A 22,453-nucleotide genomic window follows, 5' to 3' on the forward strand; every position below is an offset into this window, starting at 1 on the left:
ATGTCTTGTCTTTTGAATGTTTCTTTAAACTGGAGCAGCTTCCTTTGTTAAAAGGCCAACAACCCCCTAAGTGAGATGTTCTTGGAAAGAGGACCCCTTGATACTTGAAAGGTGAGAAATCCATTTAAACCATGTGATGCCTTCCACTGCTCTACTGCTGGGTTCTGCTTGTTTTAATATTAGTGATAGATGCTCTGGCTGGTGTATTCAGTAATTGGAAGTGAACTATATAATATAAATGACATTTCATGGCATATGTGAGGGCACAGTGGATGACACTTGATTTCAGTGTTGCCTGCCTTTAGGTTTAAAGTTAGAAACCATAATGGAATTTAATTATCAGCATATATTCAAAGGTTAGTTCAATGCATTTGTAATACCCTTAGTTGTTAGGTAACTGTTTCATTATTGGGCATGACGCTGAGTGTGTGTGATTTATAATGCCAGAGTGTGCAGTGCAGCAATAGAAATGCTAACAGGCTTTGTGTAAGGACGTCTGCCATCAATACTTTGTCAGCAGTTTGCTGCCAAATAGTCTTCTTGGAAAGACATAATCTGTAATCAAAGAGGAGTTTGTGGAAATACGAAACACAGACAAAATATGTTATGATAAAAAGAGGTGCTCATTGCTTTCTTTCAGGACAGGTTTCAGTTACACCTTATTAATGATTTCCTCTTTCCCCCCCTTTTTTTTTTCTTTTTCCCAGACGGAGTCCTGCTCTTTCACCCAGGCTGGAGTGCGATGGTGCAAACTCGGCTCACTGCAACCTCTGCCTCCCAGGTTCAAGCCATTCTCCTGCCTCAGCCTCCCAAGTAGCTAGGACTACAGGTGCCTGCCACTGCACCCGGCTTTTTTGTATTTTTGGTAGAGACAGGGTTTCGCCATGTTGGCCAGGCTGGTTTCAAACTCCTGACCTCAGGTGATCCGCCCGCCTCGGCCTTCCAAGTGCTGGGATTAAAGGCATGAGCCACCGCACCCGGCTCCTCTTTCCCTTTTAAAGTGCATGTCCAGCCTCAGTGGTATATCTCACAATGAGTAAGATTTAGTGATAAGCTATTTTCATTCTAGGGCTTGTTTATAAGGTAGCATTGAGTGGACTATCTTATATTCAGTAAGATACTCTAGATCTCATATTTAAAGGCTCTGTGCCTATTCACTTTCAGAAACATTGTGAGCATTTTTAAGGTCAAGTGATCTGTGTCAGCATGACGAGTATGGGGGGCCAAGGAGTATGTGATTTTCTTCTACAAGCAGTTGAAAACGTGTAACTTCTTTAAGTTTTAAGTGTAAAAGATTCGTCACCAGACTGTTGGCATGACCAGCTGTAATTATATAGGCTTGTTTCTGTTCCGTTTTATTCTCTTAACAGTATATGGCTGATGCAGGTTCCAGTTCTGTTGGTCAGACACCATCTATCCACTGGAAGGCTAGCTACATAGAAAAGAAAGAGCAGCAATATACTAGGATAGAAAGAGAGGGGAGAGAGAGCAAGCAAAGGCCTATGACATAAACAAACACGCTGTGAATTTTTTAAAATAGTTTTTGAATAGGTAATACATTTGTATAATTTTAAAAAACAAAAAATAAAAAAATCAAATGTCATATTAAATTTCTTTCTTTCTTTTTTCTTTTCCTTTTTTGAAACAGAGTCTCTCTCTGTCGCCCAAGCTGGAGTGCAGTGGCGCCATCTCGGCTCACTGCAACCTCCGCCTCCCGGGTTCACGCCATTCTCCTGCCTGAGCCTCCCAAGTAGCTGGGACTACAGGTGCCGCCACCACACCCGGCTAATTTTTTTGTATTTTTAGTAGAGACGGGGTTTCACTGTGTTAGCCAGGATGGTCTCGATCTCCTGACCTTGTGATCTGCCTGCCTCGGCCTCCCACAGTGCTGGGACTACAGGCGTGAGCCACAGTGCCCAGCGCAAATGTATCTTTAGAATAAATTTCAGTAAGTGGTACTGCTGGAGAAACAGATCTGAGTATGTTTGTAATTTTGGTAGATGTTGCCCAGTTACTCTTTCTATAACACAATTGTGCCAGCTTATGTTTCTGTAAAACATAATGACAACCCTTTTCCCATAACCTGGCCAGCAGAGTGTTATCAACTTGGATATTTGCCAGTGTGAGCAATATATTCTTCATATAAGTTTAATTGGCATTTTTTTATTATGGTTTTATTCTTTACATTTCTATCTTTGACCCATTTAGAATCATTTCAGATCATTTTGAATCATACAGTATGAGGTATGGATACAACTTAGTTTTCTTTTTTTAGATGACTTTCTAGGAATCTCAACAAACTCATTAAATAGTTCATCTTTCCCTGCTATTCTGTAATTTAATCTTCATTATGGACTAAATTCCTGAAACTGATTTTTAATTGGCTGGCATTAACATGCTTTTATCCTTACAGTTACATGTAACTTTCTTCTTATTTATTTACTGAGTTTTAACTCTGATTGTTTGTCAAAATGGCTTTTAGTGACCACTGCCTATGGTTACATATTTTTATAATTGGCACTAAAGTTTATTTCTCCAATCTTTTATCTAACCCACCCCAAGCCTATAGAAAAGGTGCAGGTACAACACAGAGAATTTTTTTTTTTTCCTGGAACCACTGGAGAATAAGTTGCCAAATAAATACCCCTTTTACACACTGATACATAATGGGTGTGTGTTTCTTACAAGGACATTTTCTCATATAGCCCTCAAATCAACAATCAAACCTAAAAATTAATAACATTATTACTGTCTAATCCTCAGACCCTGTACACAGTTTGGCTTTTGTTTCAATGCCTTTTGTAGGGAATGGATCTAATCAGAATTATAGGTTATATACTTAGTTATGTTTCTTTAGTCTTCTTCATTTTAGAACAGTTCTTCAGTCTTCCCCTGATTTTCATGACCTTGACACTTTTGAAGATTGCAGTTCAATTACATTGTAAAATGTTTCTCAGTTTGCATTTGTATGGTATTTCTTCATTATTAGATTCAGGTTCGGGATCTTTTCCTTGTACCCTGCCAAGTAGGGCACAATTTTGGTTCCTTCTATTACTGGTATTCACTTTGATCACTTGAGATTGGGTTTACAAGGCCCAAAAGTTAATTATAAAGGTACTTCTTTGAGGTGGGCACAGTGGCCCAAGTCTAATCCCAGCACTTTTGGAGGCTGAGGTGCGGGGATTGCTTGAGCCAGCAGTTAGCGACCAGCCTGGGCAACATAGTGAGACCCTGTCTCTGCAAAAATAAATAAATAAATAAATAAATAAAAATTAGCCAGGTGTGGTGGCACAGTCCTAGCTACTTGGGAGTCTTGAGAGTGGGATGTTGAGGCTGCAGTGAACTGTGATTGCACCAGTGCACTCCAGCCTGGACAACAGAGCAAAACAGTGTCTTAAAAAAAAAAAAAAAAGGTTACTTTTTTCATCCTTTGTTATCAGTGAATATTTTATGGAAAGGTGCCATGTGACTCTGAAAGTGTCTGGTTATTTAGCAACTATTCACTTTATTCATTTACCTGTATCAGCAAGGATGCACGATTTCTGGTTTTCTTTGTAGTTTCTACTCTATTACTAACATTATGTGTTGATTCTCAAGTTGTTCTAGCAGAACTAGCCCAGCAGGTCTATCCTTTCAGGCTGAGTTTTGCGTGTCTTTCACATTCTTTGAGCACTTTCTTACTTTTTGGAATAAGTTGTTTCAGGGTTCTCCTGCCAGCTTCTTGTATCTTTCCAGAGATACTTCATGCGCATACATGTTAATGTGTATATGTGTATGTAAATTTTAGCATTTGCGAATTAGACTTTTAATTTTAGAAAGATTTTAATTTTTAATTTTGTAAATTAGACTTAATTGAAGTCTAATATATATTCAGGAAAGAACAAACATTCTAAATAGAAAGCTCAGTGAATTTTCATATAGTGAACACATCTGTCTAACTTCTGGTATCAAGAAATAAAATGTGTGCACTCCAGAGGTTACCCTCATGACCTCTCCTAGCCACTAACTGCATAACTACTGCTGTGAGCCCTACCATCACAGATTAGTTATGGCTGTCTTCGTACTTCATATATAAAGGGAATGAAATGCAATATATATTTGTTCGCGTCTGATTTTTTTGGCTCAGCATGTTTGTGAAATTCATGTTTTTGTAAGTTGCAGTATTTTCATTTCTAAATAATATTGCGGGCTGATCATGAGGTCAGGAGATTGAGACCATCCTGGCTAACACGGTGAAACCCTATCTCTACTAAAAATACAAAAAGAAATTAGCCGGGCGTGGTGGCGGGCGCCTGTAGTCCCATCTACTCGGGAGGCTGAGGCAGGAGAATGGCGTGAACCCAAGAGGCGGAGCTTGCAGTGAGCAGAGATTGTGCCACTGCACTCCAGTCTGGGTGACAGAGCGAGACTGCGTCTCAAAAAAAAAAAAAAAAGACTATATATAGATCATAGTCTAACATATTTCAGAGCATTGAAATCATACAGAACATGTTCTCTGACCATAGTGCTACTAAGCTAGGAATCAAGACCAAAAGGAGTACCTGGGAAATACACACATGTGTAGAAGGAACCCAGATTCTTCTAAATAGTCTGTGGGTCAAATAAGAAATCACAGTGGAAATTAGAAAATATTTTGCAGTGAATTATTAATGGAAATACAACACATTGGTTGGGCACAGTGGCTCATGTCTATAATCCCAGCACTTTGGGAGGCTGAGGAGGGAGGATTGCTTGAGCCCAGGAGTTCAAGACCAGCCTGGGCAACATGGTGAAACCCCGTCTCTATAAAAAGTACAGAAGTTAGCTGGGCGTGGTGGCATTTGCTTGGAGTCCCAGCTACTCAGGAGGCCAAGGTAGGAGGAGAGCTTGAGCCCAGGAGGTCAAGGCTGCAGTGACCTGTGATTGGGCCACTGCACTGCAGCCTGGGTGAGAGTGAGACTGTCTCTAGAAATAAAAGGCAACACATCACAGTTAATGGCTTTATCTAAAACTATGCTTAGACATAAACTTTTTAGCCTTTAATATATATTTAAATTACTTAGTAAGACACTGTGAACAACATTTTACCAATACCAAAATTTGAACACTTAGCTGTGGCACCAAACATTCAGAGTAATTTAAATCATTTGAATAGATAAGTTTTATGTGTGAAAACATATATAGGAATACTTATTACAGCCAAGGTTGTAACAGTGGAAAACTGGAAATGACCCAAATGTCTACTATCAGGAAACTGTATGAACACATTGTGATGTGCTATATATGAAGGTAATATATGTCACTTAAAATAAGTGAACTAGGGCGTGGATGGATCATGTAAGCATAATGCTGAAAGAACAAAGCATATTATAGAAGAACTCAAAGAGTCTAGTGTCATTTATGTACAGTATAAAAACATGCAAAATAATACCTTATGTATTTTTAGTTATATATATTAAGTAAAAGCATGAAGTACTGGATGGGAAGGATCAGTGAATTCAAGGTGGTGGTTACCTCTGGGCTGTAGGCAGGTTCCACAGGCAGCTTCTTTAGGTTCGATAATGTTTTTGTTGCTTTAGGTATGTTTGGTACAGATGGTTTCTGTTTTTTTTATACCTTTCTGCCTGTCAAATATTTCGTAATAAAACTTTGAAAAGAAAAATAAGAAAGATAAAGCAAGAAAGTAGAACCACCTTTGGGAGTCTTCATGAACATGCTCAAGAGAGCAAGCAAGACATTTGGGTTTCCTCCTAGGTCCTGTAGGCAAAGAAACTGGTATATGGAATCATTAGGGTTATTTAAACCTGTCTCTGTATATGACATATCAGGTCACAATACAGTTTTTCCTGCTATCCTGAAGTACTTTTGAGAAGACCACTAATTTTAAGGAAAATAATATCCAAAGAGATTAAATAACAGTGTAAATAAATGTTACTTGCCTAGGATTTATGGTTACTAAGTGGCAGATTTCATTCATCATAACTTTTTAAAAGCACTTAACCATTATTGGACATTTTAGAGGAGAGGGTTGGGGAGTTGGTAAGGGGTCTTCTCCTCCATTGGAATGGAAGTTCTACCAGGACTGGGACTTTCAGTTTTTCCCACTTCTGTATCCTCAGCGACCATCTCCAGAACAGTGTCTGGTGCCTAGCAGATGCCCAATAAATATTCCTTATATAGTTTGAGGAAAGTATATCTCAGATCTAATTTGAAATTATTTTTGTTTATTTTTATATCAGTTGTCACTGAAACTGTTGTATGTTCTAGGAACTTCCTGAGACCATATTACATCTCAGCCCAGAAGTTTTATCTAGCCAATTACTTGATTTAAAGATCATGGGATTCCTGTCTGTAGTATTCTCTAGCAATAGATAGAAGAGTCACAGCGGACTCCAAATTGTTTTTCTCCATATTAACTTCTCTGTGTGCTAAAATGGAGGAAGGAAATTAGATTAGAATGTTGTTTTTCTGGCAACACTGGCACCCAAAGCCTTTTCATCACAGCAAATGTTGATTCTGTAATGGAAGTTGGTCTTTTTGTGGTAATGGGAAGGTTGCCTATCTTGATTTTGGTGGAGGTTACACAACTCTATACATTTGTCAAAACTAGTTGAAACTAAAATAAGTTAATTTTATTGTGTGTATGTAAATTATACCTCAATAATTAAGATAAATCAAAACAAGAAACAAAACCCAAAAGTTGAAACTTGTTTTTGAAAAAAGATGACAAGAGATTTTAAAGGAAGGGGTCTTATTGCAGAAGATATGAACATTTCTGTGTGTTGTTGTTGGTGCTTGAACGTGATGCAGAATCTTTGTGACAAAAATTACCCTATTTTAAAATGAATTGTGGCTCCAGTCACATGCTCTTTGATTTTCTTTCTTTCTTTTTTAAAGCAGCATTTTCCCAGCTCAGCTCACACTTGACTGAATACACTGATCGATTATTTGGAGATTAACTAAGGCTTCTCATTTCCTGCTTTCCATTTCTCCTCTCCAGCAGGCCAGTGGGCCTTTGTTGTCTGGCATGTGCACTGAGATAAGGTATCAGGGCATGTTTGTATTAGAAAAATGGTTGTAGATGGAACGGTTATAAATAGACTAACTAGTATTAAAGGTTACCGTCTTTGTTTTGGTTTAAGTTAAAGGAAGAGAAGAAATAAGATATTTAAGATAAGACAGACTGATTTACATAAACCAGGAAAATATAATTTTTTTAGTGTTCCTGCTGATTTTCCCTATTCTTATCCAACTATTTGAATTTGTTTATTGGTAAGTTGCTGGCTGTACTTGGATTCCTATTATGCAGGCCAACTTTTGAGTCAGTAATTTCTAAAACTGTGTCTCTAGTGCTTCTTAAAAGTGCAAATATTTGTGTTGCTAAAAGTTACTTTACTGTGTTACCAACTCTACACTCAGGGTTTAATTCAGACAGCAGAGGTACAAAAAGCGTATCACCAGGAGAGGGCAGAATATTGCTAGATTCACATAAATTAGGTATATTAATCAATTATAAAAGATATGATTCAGTTAACATTGTAAGCTAATATCTTTCTTTTTCTTAAAGGTTTTGTTTAATGTTGCCAGTTTTCTCAGGTGGAAAGCAGTATCATTTTTGAAATGGCCGGAAAGTTGCCTGGAATAGCGGAAATTATCTAGGTTATTATTTTCTGCATGCTTTCAGCTTCAAGGGTTCACCGTTGTTTTAAAGTAGTATACCTTTTTAATGTAGACAAATACATACTTGTTTGAATCAAGCTTTAAATATTTCTTTTATATCCTGAGCTCAGTTTCTGGAAAGAAAGATACCTTAAATTTGACAATGAGAGTTTCCTATTTAGATTTTTCTTCTTGTATAACTTCTGCTGTCTACTGGAATGTCTGGAATGTTTGGAATGTTTGTATAAATAATGATGAAATCTTTTTTAATAGTATCTGACATCTAAATGAAATTGTGCCTTAAAATCTCTAGTCATTGTGCTGTTTCGCGAGCATACTTTTTATTTAAATAATTGTGTCTAAAAGAGAGGGCACCTGGAGCCATCTGTGCAGCTTGTCGACTTCATCTCAGAGACCAGCCATTCTTAACTATGGTCCAGGGGTCCGTAGAGTTGAACTATTTTCATAATGATACCAAGACATCATTTGCTTTTTTTCCACTGTCATTCTCTCAGGAGTGTACAGTGCATTCCACAAAAGGCTAAATGATGTGTGATATAGCTCAACAGATTGAATACAGAAGCAGAAGTATATATGGGAATCTGTTTTCTTATTAAGCCAGAAGTAAAAGAGATTTGCAGAAATAAAAGTGTTATTCATTTCCTACATTTTGTTTGTTCTAAAAATTATAGTTATTTGTTATAATTATATATGTTAACACGAGCATGTAGTGGGTTTATTACTGTTATTAATGAATTCATAAATTACAAAAAAATTTATTTTTTTATTTTTATTACTTTTTTTTTGAGATGGAGTCTCACTCTGTCGCCAGGCTGGAGTGCAGTGGCGCAATCTCAGCTCACTGCAACCTCCACTTCCCTGGTTCAAGCAATTCTCCTGCCTCAGCCTCCTGAGTAGCTGGGACTACAGGCGCCCGCCACCATGCCCAGCTAATTTTTGTATTTTTAGTAGAGACGGAGTTTCACCATGTTGGCCAGGATGGTCTCGATCTCTTGACCTCGTGATCCGCCCGCCTCAGCCTCCCAAAGTGCTGGGATTACAGGCATGAGCCACTGCACCCAGCCAAAAATTTTTTTATTTTTAAATACAGTAAGTATTGATAAGCTATAACCCATGTTCTTTGACTCTTTAATAATTTTTAAGAATCTAAGGAATCTTGAAGCTTAAGATGTTTGAGAGGTCCTTCTGTAAAAAGTGTATTGAGTCAATAAAATATATTCTTTTTTTTTTTAGACAGGGTCTAGCTCTGTCACCCAGGCTGGAGTGTGGCAGTGCCATCATATCTTATTGCAGCCTTTAGCTCTTGGGCTCAAGAGATCCTCCCGCTTCAGTCTCTGGAATAACTGGGACTACAAGAGCATGCCACCATGCCTAATTTTTAAATTTTTTATAAAGGCAGAGTTTCACTTTGTTGCCCAAGTTGGTCTCAAACTACTGGGCTCAAGAGGTCTTCATGCCTCTGCCTTCCAAAGTGCTGGAATTACAGATGTGAGCCACTGTGCCCAACCTCAAGGAATTATTATCATGGTAGCTCATCATCGGTTTTTAATTGTAAAGTCTCTGCCATGTATCTTTAATCATAAGTTGGTAACTCTTACTTGTAAAATAATGTGATGTTAAATAATGTGAGAAATTCCCCACCCTTTCTTTGACATCCTCCTCATTACCGCAAAGTCTGACCCCACCATTTATGTGTGGTTGAGCTCTGTAACTTTTCTGGCTATGTCTTATGTAAGAAGTCATTAATTCCCTCAAAATGAATAATATCACTGCCATCACCACCGTCAGCAAACAACAACTAAAGTATTATTACAAAACTGTCAAATTTTGTGATATTTGTAGTCTTTTTTTTTTTTTTTGCTTTTAAAGAAATTTAATGGACTGTTTAAAGCTTTAGTAGGGATTAAGGGAGAATTTGACAATTTCTTATTACACTTTCTACGAATAGCTATTTTTTTCTTCCTTTATGGGAGAAATCCTTTGGACCAAAGAGAAAATTTGTGCTTCTGTGTTGATCTGATAAAACCAGAGCTGCTGGGGGAATACTGTTTAGAATGGGATTCATTTTTGTGTTTGGTCAGTAGATTTTGGAGGTCCAAGTATAGGATTTTAATTTATCTGTGAAATTTCGTCTTGCCAAATTGACCCTTCAAAACTGAACTTTTAAAGCTGAATCTGACATTTAGTATTTGTCAGTGTATTAGTCAGGGTTCTCCAGAGAGACAGAACCAATGGGCTGGCTGGCTGGCTGGCTGGGAAGATAGACAGATGGACAGACAGGCAGATGAGAGGGGATTTATTAAGGGAATTGTCTCACTCCATCATGGAAGCTAGGTCCCATGATAGCAATGTCTTAGTTTTTTTTTTTCTGAATACCTGAGACTGGGTAATTTATAAAGAAAATAAATCTATCATAGTTCTGGAGGCTGTGAAGTCTCAGATCAAAGGGCTGCATCTGGTTGGCCTCTGAGGAGGGCTTTGTGCCACGCCATAATGTGGTTGGTAGAAGGCATCCAGGACAATAGGGCTCACAAGAGAGAGCCAACCTGGCTTTTATAAGAGACGCACTCTTGTGATAAGTTGTTAACCCATGAATGCATCAGTGAATTAATGAGTTATCAGGCTCCTTGTGATCTAATCACCTCTTAAAGGCCTCACTTGTTAATACTGTTACATTGGGGATTAAGTTTCAGCATGAGTTTCTGAGGGTGACAAACATTCAGACCATTGCAGGTCATCTGCAAGCTGGAGATGCGGGGAAGTTGATAGTGTGGCCCAGTTCAAGTTCAAAAGCCTCAGAACCGAAGGAACCTATAGTACAACTCTGTCAGAGGCTGAAGCCCAGAGAGCCTGGGGGGCCACTGGTGTGAGTCCTCAGTCCAAAGGCTGGAGAACCTAGAGTTCTGATGTCCAAAGGTAGGAGAAGAAAGGTGTCTTAGCTCCTGGAGAGAGAGCAAAGTCTCTTTTTCCCTGCTTTTTTTGTTCTGTTCTGGACCCCAGCCGATTAGATGCTGCCCCACTTACATTGAGGGCAGATCTTCCCACGCAGGCTACCATCTGACACACCAGTCTCCTCTAGGAACACCTGTACAGACACACCCAGAAATAATGCTTTACCAACTATCTAGATGTCCCTTAATCCAGTTCAGACACCTGATATTAACCCCCATAGTCAGGTTGAAATACATTGTGGGATACTTTTGGGGAGCTACAGAAGTGCTCTTTAGTTTGCTATGTCTGTCCCTACCTGCTAAGTCACCTTTACGTATAGTTTATCTGTGTGTGTGTGTGTGTGTGTGTGTGTGTGTGTGTGTGTGTGTGACATTAAGGACAATAGAGGTTATCTAGTTACCTAGCCTTGTAGTTTACAGGTGAGGGCAAGAAGTACAAATATTCCCAAGGTTTTACCTGTACTTACTTTTGGCCTCTCTGCTACAAACAAATACAAGAATGAATTGTCTGAAAATTTCAGTGTTCATACACAATATAATCCTAAGTAGAAAATCCTTGATGAGTTTTGACTCCTTAGCTAGCATTTCAGAGATGATTTAGTTTTCATGCACTGTTTTAGTTCCTACCAAAATATTGGTTGATTTTTCTCCATATTAAAGTGTAAAAATAATTTAACAGCAGCAGAGGTTTAACAAACAAGGTATCATCAAGAAACAGTGGTTTTGAAATTATTGCTGATCATCTGAGCCTGTGCTTCAATACATTCATAGTTACATCATCTTTCTGAGTGTTTGGATGTAGCCAGTTATTTGTATATCTTGATTGTAAACACTGTAAAAAGTCATCTGCCTTTCTACCATTCCCCCTTCATGCTTCAACATCTGATAGACAGACCCAGATGCTGATGTTATCTCTTGACAAGTCTTTTGAATTGAATACCACTCATAGGTTTTGAAAATGAGCCTGTAACCTTGATCCTAGTGCCTACAAGCAGTAAGCAGCCTAGTCAGATGGATGTGGCCATGGTCTCCTTCTATTTCTTTCATCTACTTACTTTTCTTTAAAAATTCATTATGCCAGTTCTGGCCGGGTGCGGTGCCTCACACCTGAAATCCCAGCACTTTGGGAGGCCGAGTCAGGCGGATCACGAGGTCTGGAGATCAAGACCATCCTGGCTAACACGATGAAACCCCATTTCTACTAAAAATACAAAAAATTAGTTGGGTGTGGTGGCACGTGCCTGTAGTCCCAGCTACTCAGAATGCTAAGGCAGGAGAATTGCTTGAACCTTGGAGGCGGAGGTTGCAGTGAGCTGAGATGGCACCACTGCACTCCAGCCTGGGTGACAAAGTGAGACTCCGTCTCAAAAAAAAAAAAAAAAAAAAAAAAAAAATTACTATTCCAGTTCTGAGTAGACCCCTCCAGTAGTCTGCTGTATATTGGATATACCAGGAGTTCCAGGTGTACCCATTTGGAAATGCTAATAAATGTGATGTTACCACCAACAGGATTCTGTGTCCCATCTAATTTTTGTTTTCAGGTTTTTTTGTTTTGTTTTGTTTTGTTTTTTGTTTTGGAGACAGAGTCTTGCTCTGTCGTCCAGGCTGGAGTGCAGTGGTGCGATCTCAGCTCACTGCAACTTCCGCCTCCTGGGTTCAAGCAGTTCTCTGCCTCAGCCTCCCAAGTAGCTGGGATTACAGGTGGTCGCCACCACGCCTGGCTAATTTTTGTATTTTTAGTAGAGACGGCGTTTCATCATCTTGGTCAGGCTGGTCTTGAACTCCTGACCTCGTGATCCACCTGCCTTGGCCTCCCAAAGTGCTGGGATTACAGGTGTGAGCCACCACGCCCAGCCCAGGTATTTTATTATGTTTTATTTTTCCTCTTCCTGCCCCTTGTTTTAAGGTATTTTAGAAATGGGAGTAGTGTGGCCACCTGAGGGGAGCTGTGCCACAGCTGTGGTCCTTCCACAGGTGGGTTCAGGCACCACTGAGAGTGGATGCAGAAGATGACCCTGTGGATTTTTAGGTCTGTTCAGTCCCAGCCCTACACTAAAATACACCGAGGTTGGGAGAAGGTGTTCCAGGATCAAACAAGAGTGGATACTTTATCAATGGCAATAAGAAATTTACTTGCCCTCACTCTGCCCTCTCAAAATGAAACAAAATGGTTAATGACTGTGCATTTGGGAATGTGTATAGGATGGTGTGATTATAAAGTATATTCAGAGTCCTTTCTTTCCCCTGAGAAAAAAAGTCTGTGGAATCAGTATTTCAGCTTTTCCCTTACCCACTGGTCCCCATGTCAGAGCAGAACCCTGGGATACATGAACCTTGATGGCCTGAGGCCTGGTGGTATACTCTGCTTTAGGTTTTTCTATACCTCTTTCCTGGCATTTTGAGCTGTAATGGCTATAAGGTTATACAGATAATATATATAGATATGTAAAATTCTTAGATCCTTTTTGTTTGTTTTGTTTTGAGACAGAGTTTCGCTCTTGTTGCCCAAGCTGGAGTGCAATGGCACGATCTCCGCTCACTGTAACCTCCAACTTCTGGGTTCAAGCCGTTATACTGCCTCACTCAGCCTCCCGAGTAGCTGGGATTATAGGCACCCACCACCACGCCCAACTAATTTTTGTATTTTTAGTAGAAACAGGGTTTTGCTATGTTGGCCAGGCTGGTCATGAACTCCTGACCTCAGGTGATCCACCTGCCTCTGCCTCTCAAAGTGGTGGGATTACAGTCATGCACCACGGTTCCCAGCCATTCTTAGAGTCTTATGTTAAGTAGGGTAGAGGCTTGAAATATTACAAGATATTTCCTATCTGATTTCATTTTCAAAATTTCATTTTGTTGTAAGTTGACAACTTATAATTGTATATATGTATGGGGTACAAAATGCTGTGTGATTCATTAATACAATGAAGAATAATTAAATCAACCTAATTAACATACCATCACCTCAATTACTTGTCATTTTTTATGATGGCAACATTTGAAATTTACTCTCTTACCTATTTTGAAATGTACAATACACTGTTATTAACTATATTAATCATGTTGTGCAGTCGATCATTTAAAAAACCCAGTTATTCTTCTTTACTGAGATTTTGTACCCTTTGAGCATTAACTCCCCATTCCCCCACTGCCCAGCCTGTGTAACCACTTCTGTTCACTTCTGTGAGTTGGGCTGTTTGAGTCCACATGTAATAAGCACATGTGGTATTTGTCTTTCAATTCGTGGCTTATTTAACTTAGCATAATATTCTCCAGTTCCATTCATGTTGTTGCAGATGACAGGAGTCTTCTTTTTAAAGGCTGAATAGTAGTTTTATATATATATATGTATACACACACACATATATATACACACATACATACACACACACCACATTTTCTGTATCCATTCATTGTTGATAGGCACTGAGATTGATCCCCTAACTTGTTTATTGTGAATAGTGCTGTGATAAACTTGGGAGTGTAGGCTTTTCTTTGACAAACTGATGTTAAACATTTTGGTAAATTCACAGAAGTGGGATTCCTGGATCTAATTTCATTTTAATTGAATTAAATTTAATTTCAGATATTTATCCACAAAGTTGGGTAACTATGACTGGTACAGAAAGCTTATCTTTAGTTTTGATTTGCCTGTGTAAATAAATACAGGTTGGGCATCTTTAATTTGAAAATCCGTAACTTTTTGGGTGCTGTCATAACGCCGTTAAGTAGAAAATTCCACATCTAACCTTTGTGACAGGCTGCATATATTATTAAAATGTTTTATATAATTACCCTCAGGCTATGTGTATGAGGTTTATATGAAACATAAATGAATTTTGTGTTTAGACTTGGGTCCCATCCCCAAGATATCTCATTATGTATACCCAAAGATTCCAAAATCTAGAAAATTCTGAAATCAGAAACACCTCTGGTCCCAGGTATTTTGGATAAGAGGTTACTCAGTCTGTATCTGGAGTTAGCTTTGACTTTTGAAGAATAGTGATCTTTGACCCCATTGTCTGTCCCTATCCTTCTCCCTTGAAGTCGGGAATGATCAAAGCCATTATGACTGTGTCCCCAAGGTCTTAGCTAAGGTGACACGTCTAACAGTCATTGTCCTGTAAGTGGAGGTGGGCTCAACAGGCAGAGTTAATGCCTCTTTAAACTGGTTGGTGAGCGCACTTGAAGGGAGATAGTGATATCTCTAGGAGACGGTTTTCCCCCCTCTGTATGCTTAATTAGTGTCTGACTACCAATTAAAAGTTTTATGTATACATTTCTGAATTATACAGTAAACCTCTAATGTTCAGACAACTCTTAACCTTATTGTCACCATGTTGTGGAAATGCATGAAAAGTTTCTTCAGAAAGTATCTTTTTAAGCCATACAGTATACACATGTTAGCCACTTCATCCCAAATTTCTGGAGAAACTTGGTTGGCTATATTGGCTTATAAAGTAAGAATTTTGATCTGATTTCACTTGGTTCTGAATCAAGAGCCCCCATGACTAAGCAGTTAAAAATATGCAGGAGGTTACTCCTCTTCTCTCTAGCAGATTGTTTTGACTTGGCAAAGTTATTTATTTGCTAATATCCATCTTTGTACTCTGTTGAAGCTGTCTTTGGCCTTGATATCCCTGTCACATTTGATAACACAGAGGGACAGGAGTGGTCTGTTTTGGAGGCTTTGGGGACCTGATGATCCCTGCTATGAGCTGGTGGCAGGTATCATCAGCTGGTGATCAATGGGACAAAGAAGCTCTTTCCTCTCTATCGTAGGTGAATTTACAGTTGTTCCATCTGGCTTGCAGGCCACCTCTGTATGAAGGACTCTCTCTCTCTGCCCTAGTCCTGTTGGTATTTATGAACTATCCAGATACCCCCTCGATTATTATTACTATTTTTATGTTGTGGAAAAACATTGCCCTGAGGCTGATATTAAGACTGTTTGTGGGAAAGACTCAGGCTATTTAAATTGATAAAACACTAAACTAATAATCATGAAAGATCTCTAGGGAAGGAAGTTTCCATCTCAGCATTAGACCCTGTGTCTGTATTTGGGCAGACTGTGTTGTGTGTTGCTGATGACAACACAGTTGCACTTCAACAGCAACTTTTTCTTGGCCTTGCCTGTCTCCATTGCCTTCCTTTTCCCCTAGTCTACCCCTTATCAGTTATCTAGTTCTGAGTGTTTCATTTCAGTTATTTTAAATTTGTTAAATCTCAACACTATTGTCTGATATTCAAAGATGTGTAGAAATCTTTGCTATTCTGCTCTCAAATAGCTACCATAAGGATCTTTTTTCTAAGCCCAGATTTGGGGGATGGATTGTGTCCTCTATTAATCTCCTTAAATCGACATATGTTCTTCATTTCAAGACAAATCCAGCCAGGGTCCATAATTTAGCCCAGAAACAACTCCCCCTCCCCCCCCTTTTTTTTTGCACAGAGCCCCGAAACTTTATTATAAGCAGATTGGATGTGCTCCTGTTTAGTGGTTTAAAACATAGCAAGATGTCCATCTCTACAAAAAAATTTTAAAAATTAGCTGGGTGCCTGTGTTCCTACTTACTCAGGAGGCTGAGGCGGGAGGATCACTTGAGCCTGGGAGGTCGATGCTGCAGTGAGCCATGATGGTGCCATTGCACTCCAGCCTGGGTAACAGAGTGAGACCTTGTCTCTAAACAAACAAACAAACAAACTGGTGAGAAGTTATTTACTTCCCAGTGGGCTCCTCTTACTATTCAGAAGTATACCCTAGGGTGCTTTCACACAGGAAGCTTCACTTCCCTCTTTATTCCGCATTCTGTTTAAAATATATTATTTATAAACATTTTGACATCTATGCCATTGTTATATTGGTAGTAAAAAATGAGGCTTCTTAAGAAATTATTGATAAGCGTCTAGAATTGTTGGAAAAGTGAAGACATTTTCCTCTTAATTTGCTGTATGACATTTTTATATTGCTATTACTAACATAATTTTGAATCTTAGAAAAGCAAAACCTTTAAGTGACCTCTTTTCTCTCTATGTTGGCTGCTCTCTTTTTCTGTAAAACAATGATAGTAATATCTAACATTTATTGAGCTTATCCACTTGCTTTATATTAATTTATTTAATCCTCACAACCGAATAAGGTAGAAACTTGGTTTTCTCCCATTTTGTATATGAGAGCATTGAGGCTTGGAGAAGTTACTTGTCCAAAGTCACATAGCTTAGTAAGTTGCAGAGCCAGGATTCAAACTTAGACAGTTTTGCTTGAATCGCATGATCTCTAAATTCATGTCTGGCTTTAATTTTCTGTGATTTTGAACAAAATTCTTCAACTAGTGAGTAGTAGGAATTACATAATTAATTACCTGTGTCTAACTTTAGAGCAATACTTTTGTGTCTGAGGTAGCTCTGGGAACACTTACTCAGGGGAGGGGATGCTCTCTTCTTCCCTCAGTATAGCAGTGGCCAGCTTCCACTGAAGGTGACATTTTAATTTGTAAACCTTCTTTAGGATGGCACTGTTAGCTAGTGCCATTGCACAGATACAGGGGAAAAATTAGATATTCTCCCACAGCATCATTTTATCTACTTGGTTTTGTTTGAGGAGGAAATCTAGATATAAACATGTAAGAATGGAAAGAGAGCATAGAAACAATTTTGTTCCATCCCTTCACTTTTCAGAGGGTTGGGGGACTCCACTAAGGTTGCAACTAGTGGTTGCAGACTGAACTGCAATCCTAGATTACCTAATTTTAATCTAGTACCTGCTGAAACCACACACTGCCTTCCTTTATAGACTTAATTTTTAATTAAGTTACCGGCCTATTTAGAAAGACTGTGGATATTACAGCTACTTAAATTTGTTCCAAATTGTTGTTTACTTCCAGTCTACCTTTGTGTGTTTTATCTGTGGAATTGATTGGGAAGTCTTTTTAGCACAATGCTGCCACTCCCTGGTTATTGCATAGTACTGCATTGGGGAGTCCAATAGTTCCTTCACTGCCATTGTAAAGTATAATATTAGGAGTCATACATCTAGGTACAAATAAACCAAAGCAGTTAATTTATTTGTGTAATCAGGCATTCCTACGTCATAAGATAACATAGATATTGTACTTCAGAAGATCACCAGTATCCCTGGCTTGGTTCTAAAAAAATAGGCATTGTACAAATTTGAGTTACTGTATCTAAAAGGTATTTCTGTTGCCCTTCAGGTTTTCAGATGTCTTAAATGTGTTGCAGAAATACATAGACGGTAGATTTTAAAACATTGTTGTTAGGAGTGCTAGTAGATCTGGACTCCTGTATGCTCAGTGAAGTAATTCATTTCTGTGAGCACTGAAGCATGTATTAGTAGCTCAGTGACTAGAGATCACTATCATCCCTTGCAGGAAACCAAGTTCTGGTGAAGAAGTAACTCCTACACTTCTCGGCACAGTTCTTCAGATTTTTCTGTGAACTATTGGTTACAATCACCTACCAACAGAGGAAACACTTTTCATTGAGCACCTACTCAGTTCTAGATGCTTTCTGTCTTTTTGATTCTTTCAGTAATTATTTTAGGTAGATTTCAGTGTCTCCTTTTTACAGAAAAGGGGAGACTGGGAGAATCTCGGTCATGTGCCCCAAGTCACATACATGGGAAGTCATGGAATTGAGATTGGAGGGGCCACAGGCCTTCCCATCTTCTTTCCAGTAGGCCATCTTCCCTACCCTGTAGTGCTTGAACCAGGTTTTATTTTTGCCATTCTGGTTTTGTTTTCCTTAAAAAACAAAACAAAATGAATTACTAGACCAATGATTTCTCAACTAGGGACAATTTTGTCCCCACAGGGGAGATTTAGCAATGTTCAGAGACAGTTTTAGTTGTCAGAACTGGACGATGGGTGCTACTGGCAATTAGTGGTTAGAAGCCAGGGATGTCATTAAGCATCTAACAGTGCACAGGCAGATCCCCACAACAAAGAATCCTCTGGCTCAAATGTCGGTAGTGCTTTGGTTGAGCGAGTCATTACTATAGACGGCGTATTTTAACTGAATGCATCCCCGAGCACTGCCAAACAGGTGCTGCTGCTTCCCCTGGTTTATATGTATTTTTTTCTATAATGAGTAATCTTATCCTGGTCCTGCTTTTTATTATCCTGCCTAGGGAAGAAACTAAGTTTTGTTGGAGACAAAATATAATTTTTCCTCTACCCCTCTTAAATTCTTGGCAAAATAATCCTTGTGCCAGAGAGCATATTTTGAGGTGGTGTATTCTGATCTCCTACACTTCCTAGCTGCTCTCCCATATCCTGGCGATTTGTCCCTTGCTGCCTGTGTATGTGGTCAGCAATAGAGTTAGAAAACTCCAGTTGTCCTGTAAGCTCACTAAAGGCCAGACAGAGTCAGGACTCAGGTTCGTCTCCATATTTCCCTAGAATGGCTTCCTCGACGCATGCAGATGGACTGTGGGGTCTGGATATGTTCAGTAGTTTGTCTATCTTTATGTCTTTCAATGAAAAAATTCATTGAAATCTCTCCCATTTTTTCTCAAGTCAGATGTTAGCACGTCCGTAATCCCCTGCTGAAAGTAATTATTTCTCTAAACTGCTACATGTAACATTTATTCTATTTATTTAACATACTGGTATGTCCTCTTTTTCCCATCTGCAGCGTAAACAGTGTAGAAAATGTTTTTGCCATCAAAAATTTTAATATAAAGGCATAAAATGGATACATGTTGAAGAGTACTCATCATGTAGGATTATTCTATGTATAAAGTGTAATTAAACCAGTGATGATGCACTATTTTTGTAGGCCACGTGTATTTGGCACAGTTAAATGCAAAGAAAGAATCTTGGTATTTATGTTATTTACTTTGGTTTTTTGTTTTGTTTTGTTCTGTTTTTTGTTTTTTTGTTTTGTTTTGTTTTGAGATGGAGTTTTGCTCTTGTTGCCCAGGCTGGAGACACGATCTCAATGGCACGATCTCAGTTCACCACAGCCTCCGCCTCCCGGGTTCAAGCAATTCTCCTGCCTCCGAGTAGCTGGGATTATAGGCATGCGCCACCATACCCGGCCAATTTTTGTATTTACTTTGAAACAGCACATTTTCGTCTGGCGTGGTGGCTCATGCTTGAGATCCCAGCACACTGGGAGGCTGAGGCAGGTGGATGGATCACTTGAGGTCAGGAGTTCCCGACCAGTCTGGCCAACATTGTCAAAACATGTCTCTACTAAAAATACAAAAAATAGGTGGGCGTGGTGGCACACACCTATAATCCCAGCTACTTGGGAGGCTGAGGCAGGAGAATTGTTTGAACCTAGGAGGTGGAGGTTGCAGTGAGCCGAGATCACGCCACTGCACTCCAGCCTGGTTGGCACAGTGAGGCTCCTTCTCAAAAAAGAAAAAAAAAAAAGAAATAACACATCTTCACATTTGAGTTCTGTTGAAACTTGTGGCAATTGTCATCTTTCTGATTCTTTAAATGGCTTTTAAGTGTTTTTTAGCAAAGGTTTTTTGGAGCCTTCCTGGTGTTTTAGTGTTGGCTATATTTGTGACTGCTCGTTAAAGCAGGAAGCATCTTCCTTCATTAATGAGGGCTCTTTTATCATATTTTAGGATTTAGGCATCCCCTTTATAAACATGAGGCATTTCTTGAATTTTAGCGCTCATTCATTACTGACCAACGGGCCTGTGATGAGAATGTAGAGGCTGCTGAAAGGCATGATACAGCATTCGCCTTGGAGAAGCCTGTTAAGGCCGCATATGGGTTGGAAAAGTATTTTAGGAGGCCGCAGGAAACCTCAGTGCACTCCCTGTTGAGCTATTTATTTCTTGACCAGCCACAGAGACGATCTTTTGCAAGCTGTAGCCCCATAACTTGCTAATGGAAGGGCAATATTTGATCCTTTATTCTCTGAACAAACTGGGAACAAAATTAACTTTTAGGGATAACATAGTTCAGTGTCCTGCAAACATTTACAGGGTCATTTATGTGATAATCATAAAATTCTTCATTATTCACAAATAATTATATACAAGATGTTCTATTATCTGGAGACTCGGAAATAAATGAGATGAGGTGTCTGGACTATGGTACCTTCATCACCACCCATTCTTCGCTATATTCATTTGGCACTTAACAGTAACTGTGGCTAAACAGTGGAAGGAGAATCTAATTTAGTCTGGGTAATAGGCAGACCTTGGAGAAGAGATGATTTTGTGCCAGGCCTTGTGGGGTAAGTTCTTTCTAGCTTATTGCCCTTAATGAGCCTTGACAGTCAGGTAACACTGACTCTAAATATTTACCAAAATGATTAAAGATTAAAATAGGATATATTAATGTAGTATTGTATAGTTAATGTTAAATAAAAATGTAATATTGAATGGATTAGTTAATCAAACTGGGGAGATAAACAGATTCAAGACTGGTCTCCTTTTGTTTCCTGAAATAAGCAGTTCAGAGGGGTAAGGTGAGAGGGATCTATTGATGGGTGTTTTTAAAAAATAAAATTTGACCTCATAACTGACTTACGTATTGTTGTGGTCCTGATGGTAATTGTGTCTCTCCCTATCTACCTGTCCACCCGTTTACAGGGGCTTTTGGTCATGGGTATGATATGCACTTATGGCCACCTGAAATCCTGTTCCTAATGCTGTTAGATTTTCCTTTTCAGAGTAAGAGGGACCATCTCCTCATGAACGTCAAATGGTACTACCGTCAATCTGAGGTTCCAGATTCTGTGTATCAGCATTTGGTTCAGGATCGACATAATGAAAATGGTAAATATGTCCTTCTGGTTTGATTCGTGTATTTCTTAGCTTTGGGCAGAGTTCTTTCTAGAGACATTCATTAAATGAAGATAACTTTTTGAAAAATGGATTTTGGAGTGTTGGTAGGCCTTATGCTTGACGATTCACATTGGCTACCAGTTAGTCACGTGAGGTGGGTCTGTCCCTCTCCAGTTCCAGATGAGGAAACTGAGGTTGAGAGATGCTAAGGACGTTGCTGGGGCCATGCATCCTCTATGTGGCAGTGCTGGCGCTGGTATCAAACTTTGCCTGGCCCTGATCCTGCTCCACTCTTCTCACAGTCAACAAACCAATGAAAAGCAGCTAGGAAGAATGATGTTCTTTTTTTTATCTTTCTGAGTTTTTTTTTTTCCTTCTTTGAAACTATAAAAAAACCCTCTGTTAAAGCGTGTAAATTATAGTTCCTTGTTAAAAATATTCTTTTCAATGGAAGCTGTGTGAGTTCACTCCATTTTGTAATATTTAGCAAGAAAAATAAGATGGACAGGATCACTAAGTATTTTCGTAGTTGAAGGAGGTGCTAGGATAAGATAGTTGTTTTTCTTCTTTTTCCATTTGTGCTGAATCCATTTTGGCAAAATATAGGTTCTTAGTAAGTGGTATAAAACATAGCCAAGAAGATACTTTGTTGACAAAAACTGTACATTCTGTTATTGTTATTCTTGCAGTTTATGATTCCTCTTCTCTATTTTGCATACTTACGATGCTAACCAGGCCTGGTTATTTAGTGGGTGGTAAACCTGAAAGAAAAGTTTTACAAAATTTTTTTTACTTGTTTTGGGAAACTCAGTTTTAATGTCCTCTTAATTAATTTTTTGACAGACTCTGGAAGAGAACTTGTCATTACAGACCCAGTTATCAAGAACCGAGAGCTCTTCATTTCTGATTACGTTGACACTTACCATGCTGCTGCCCTTAGGTAAGTCCTGGAGACATGCTCTTCCATGTAAAGGAGGAGTCACTGAGTGCAGGAGGTGGAGAGTCTAATCTCTCCTGATCTTTTAGTAGTCACTGTATTAATCAGACTCCTATTTTGGCTTCAGAGTGA

At 39.0% G+C, this 22,453-nt stretch overlaps 1 protein-coding gene across 22 annotated transcripts in view; it reads left to right on the forward strand.

The window, feature by feature from the left end:
• RERE (arginine-glutamic acid dipeptide repeats) overlaps positions 1-22,453 on the forward strand; it is a 466,431-nt gene that overhangs the window by 242,371 nt on the left and 201,607 nt on the right. For 20 of the 22 annotated variants that reach the window (XM_054556896.2, XM_054556960.2, XM_054556968.2 and 17 more), the window contains 2 exons: positions 21,270-21,375; positions 22,228-22,324. The exons of the other annotated variants lie outside the window; for them this stretch is intronic. In XM_054556896.2, coding sequence (XP_054412871.1) covers positions 21,270-21,375; positions 22,228-22,324 — 203 coding nt within the window. The remainder of the gene's footprint in view (positions 1-21,269; positions 21,376-22,227; positions 22,325-22,453) is intronic. 22 annotated transcript variants of the gene reach the window in all.

The sequence above is a fragment of the Pongo abelii genome, chromosome 1, assembly GCF_028885655.2.
Source record: "Pongo abelii isolate AG06213 chromosome 1, NHGRI_mPonAbe1-v2.0_pri, whole genome shotgun sequence".
Classification (NCBI taxonomy): domain Eukaryota; kingdom Metazoa; phylum Chordata; class Mammalia; order Primates; family Hominidae; genus Pongo; species Pongo abelii.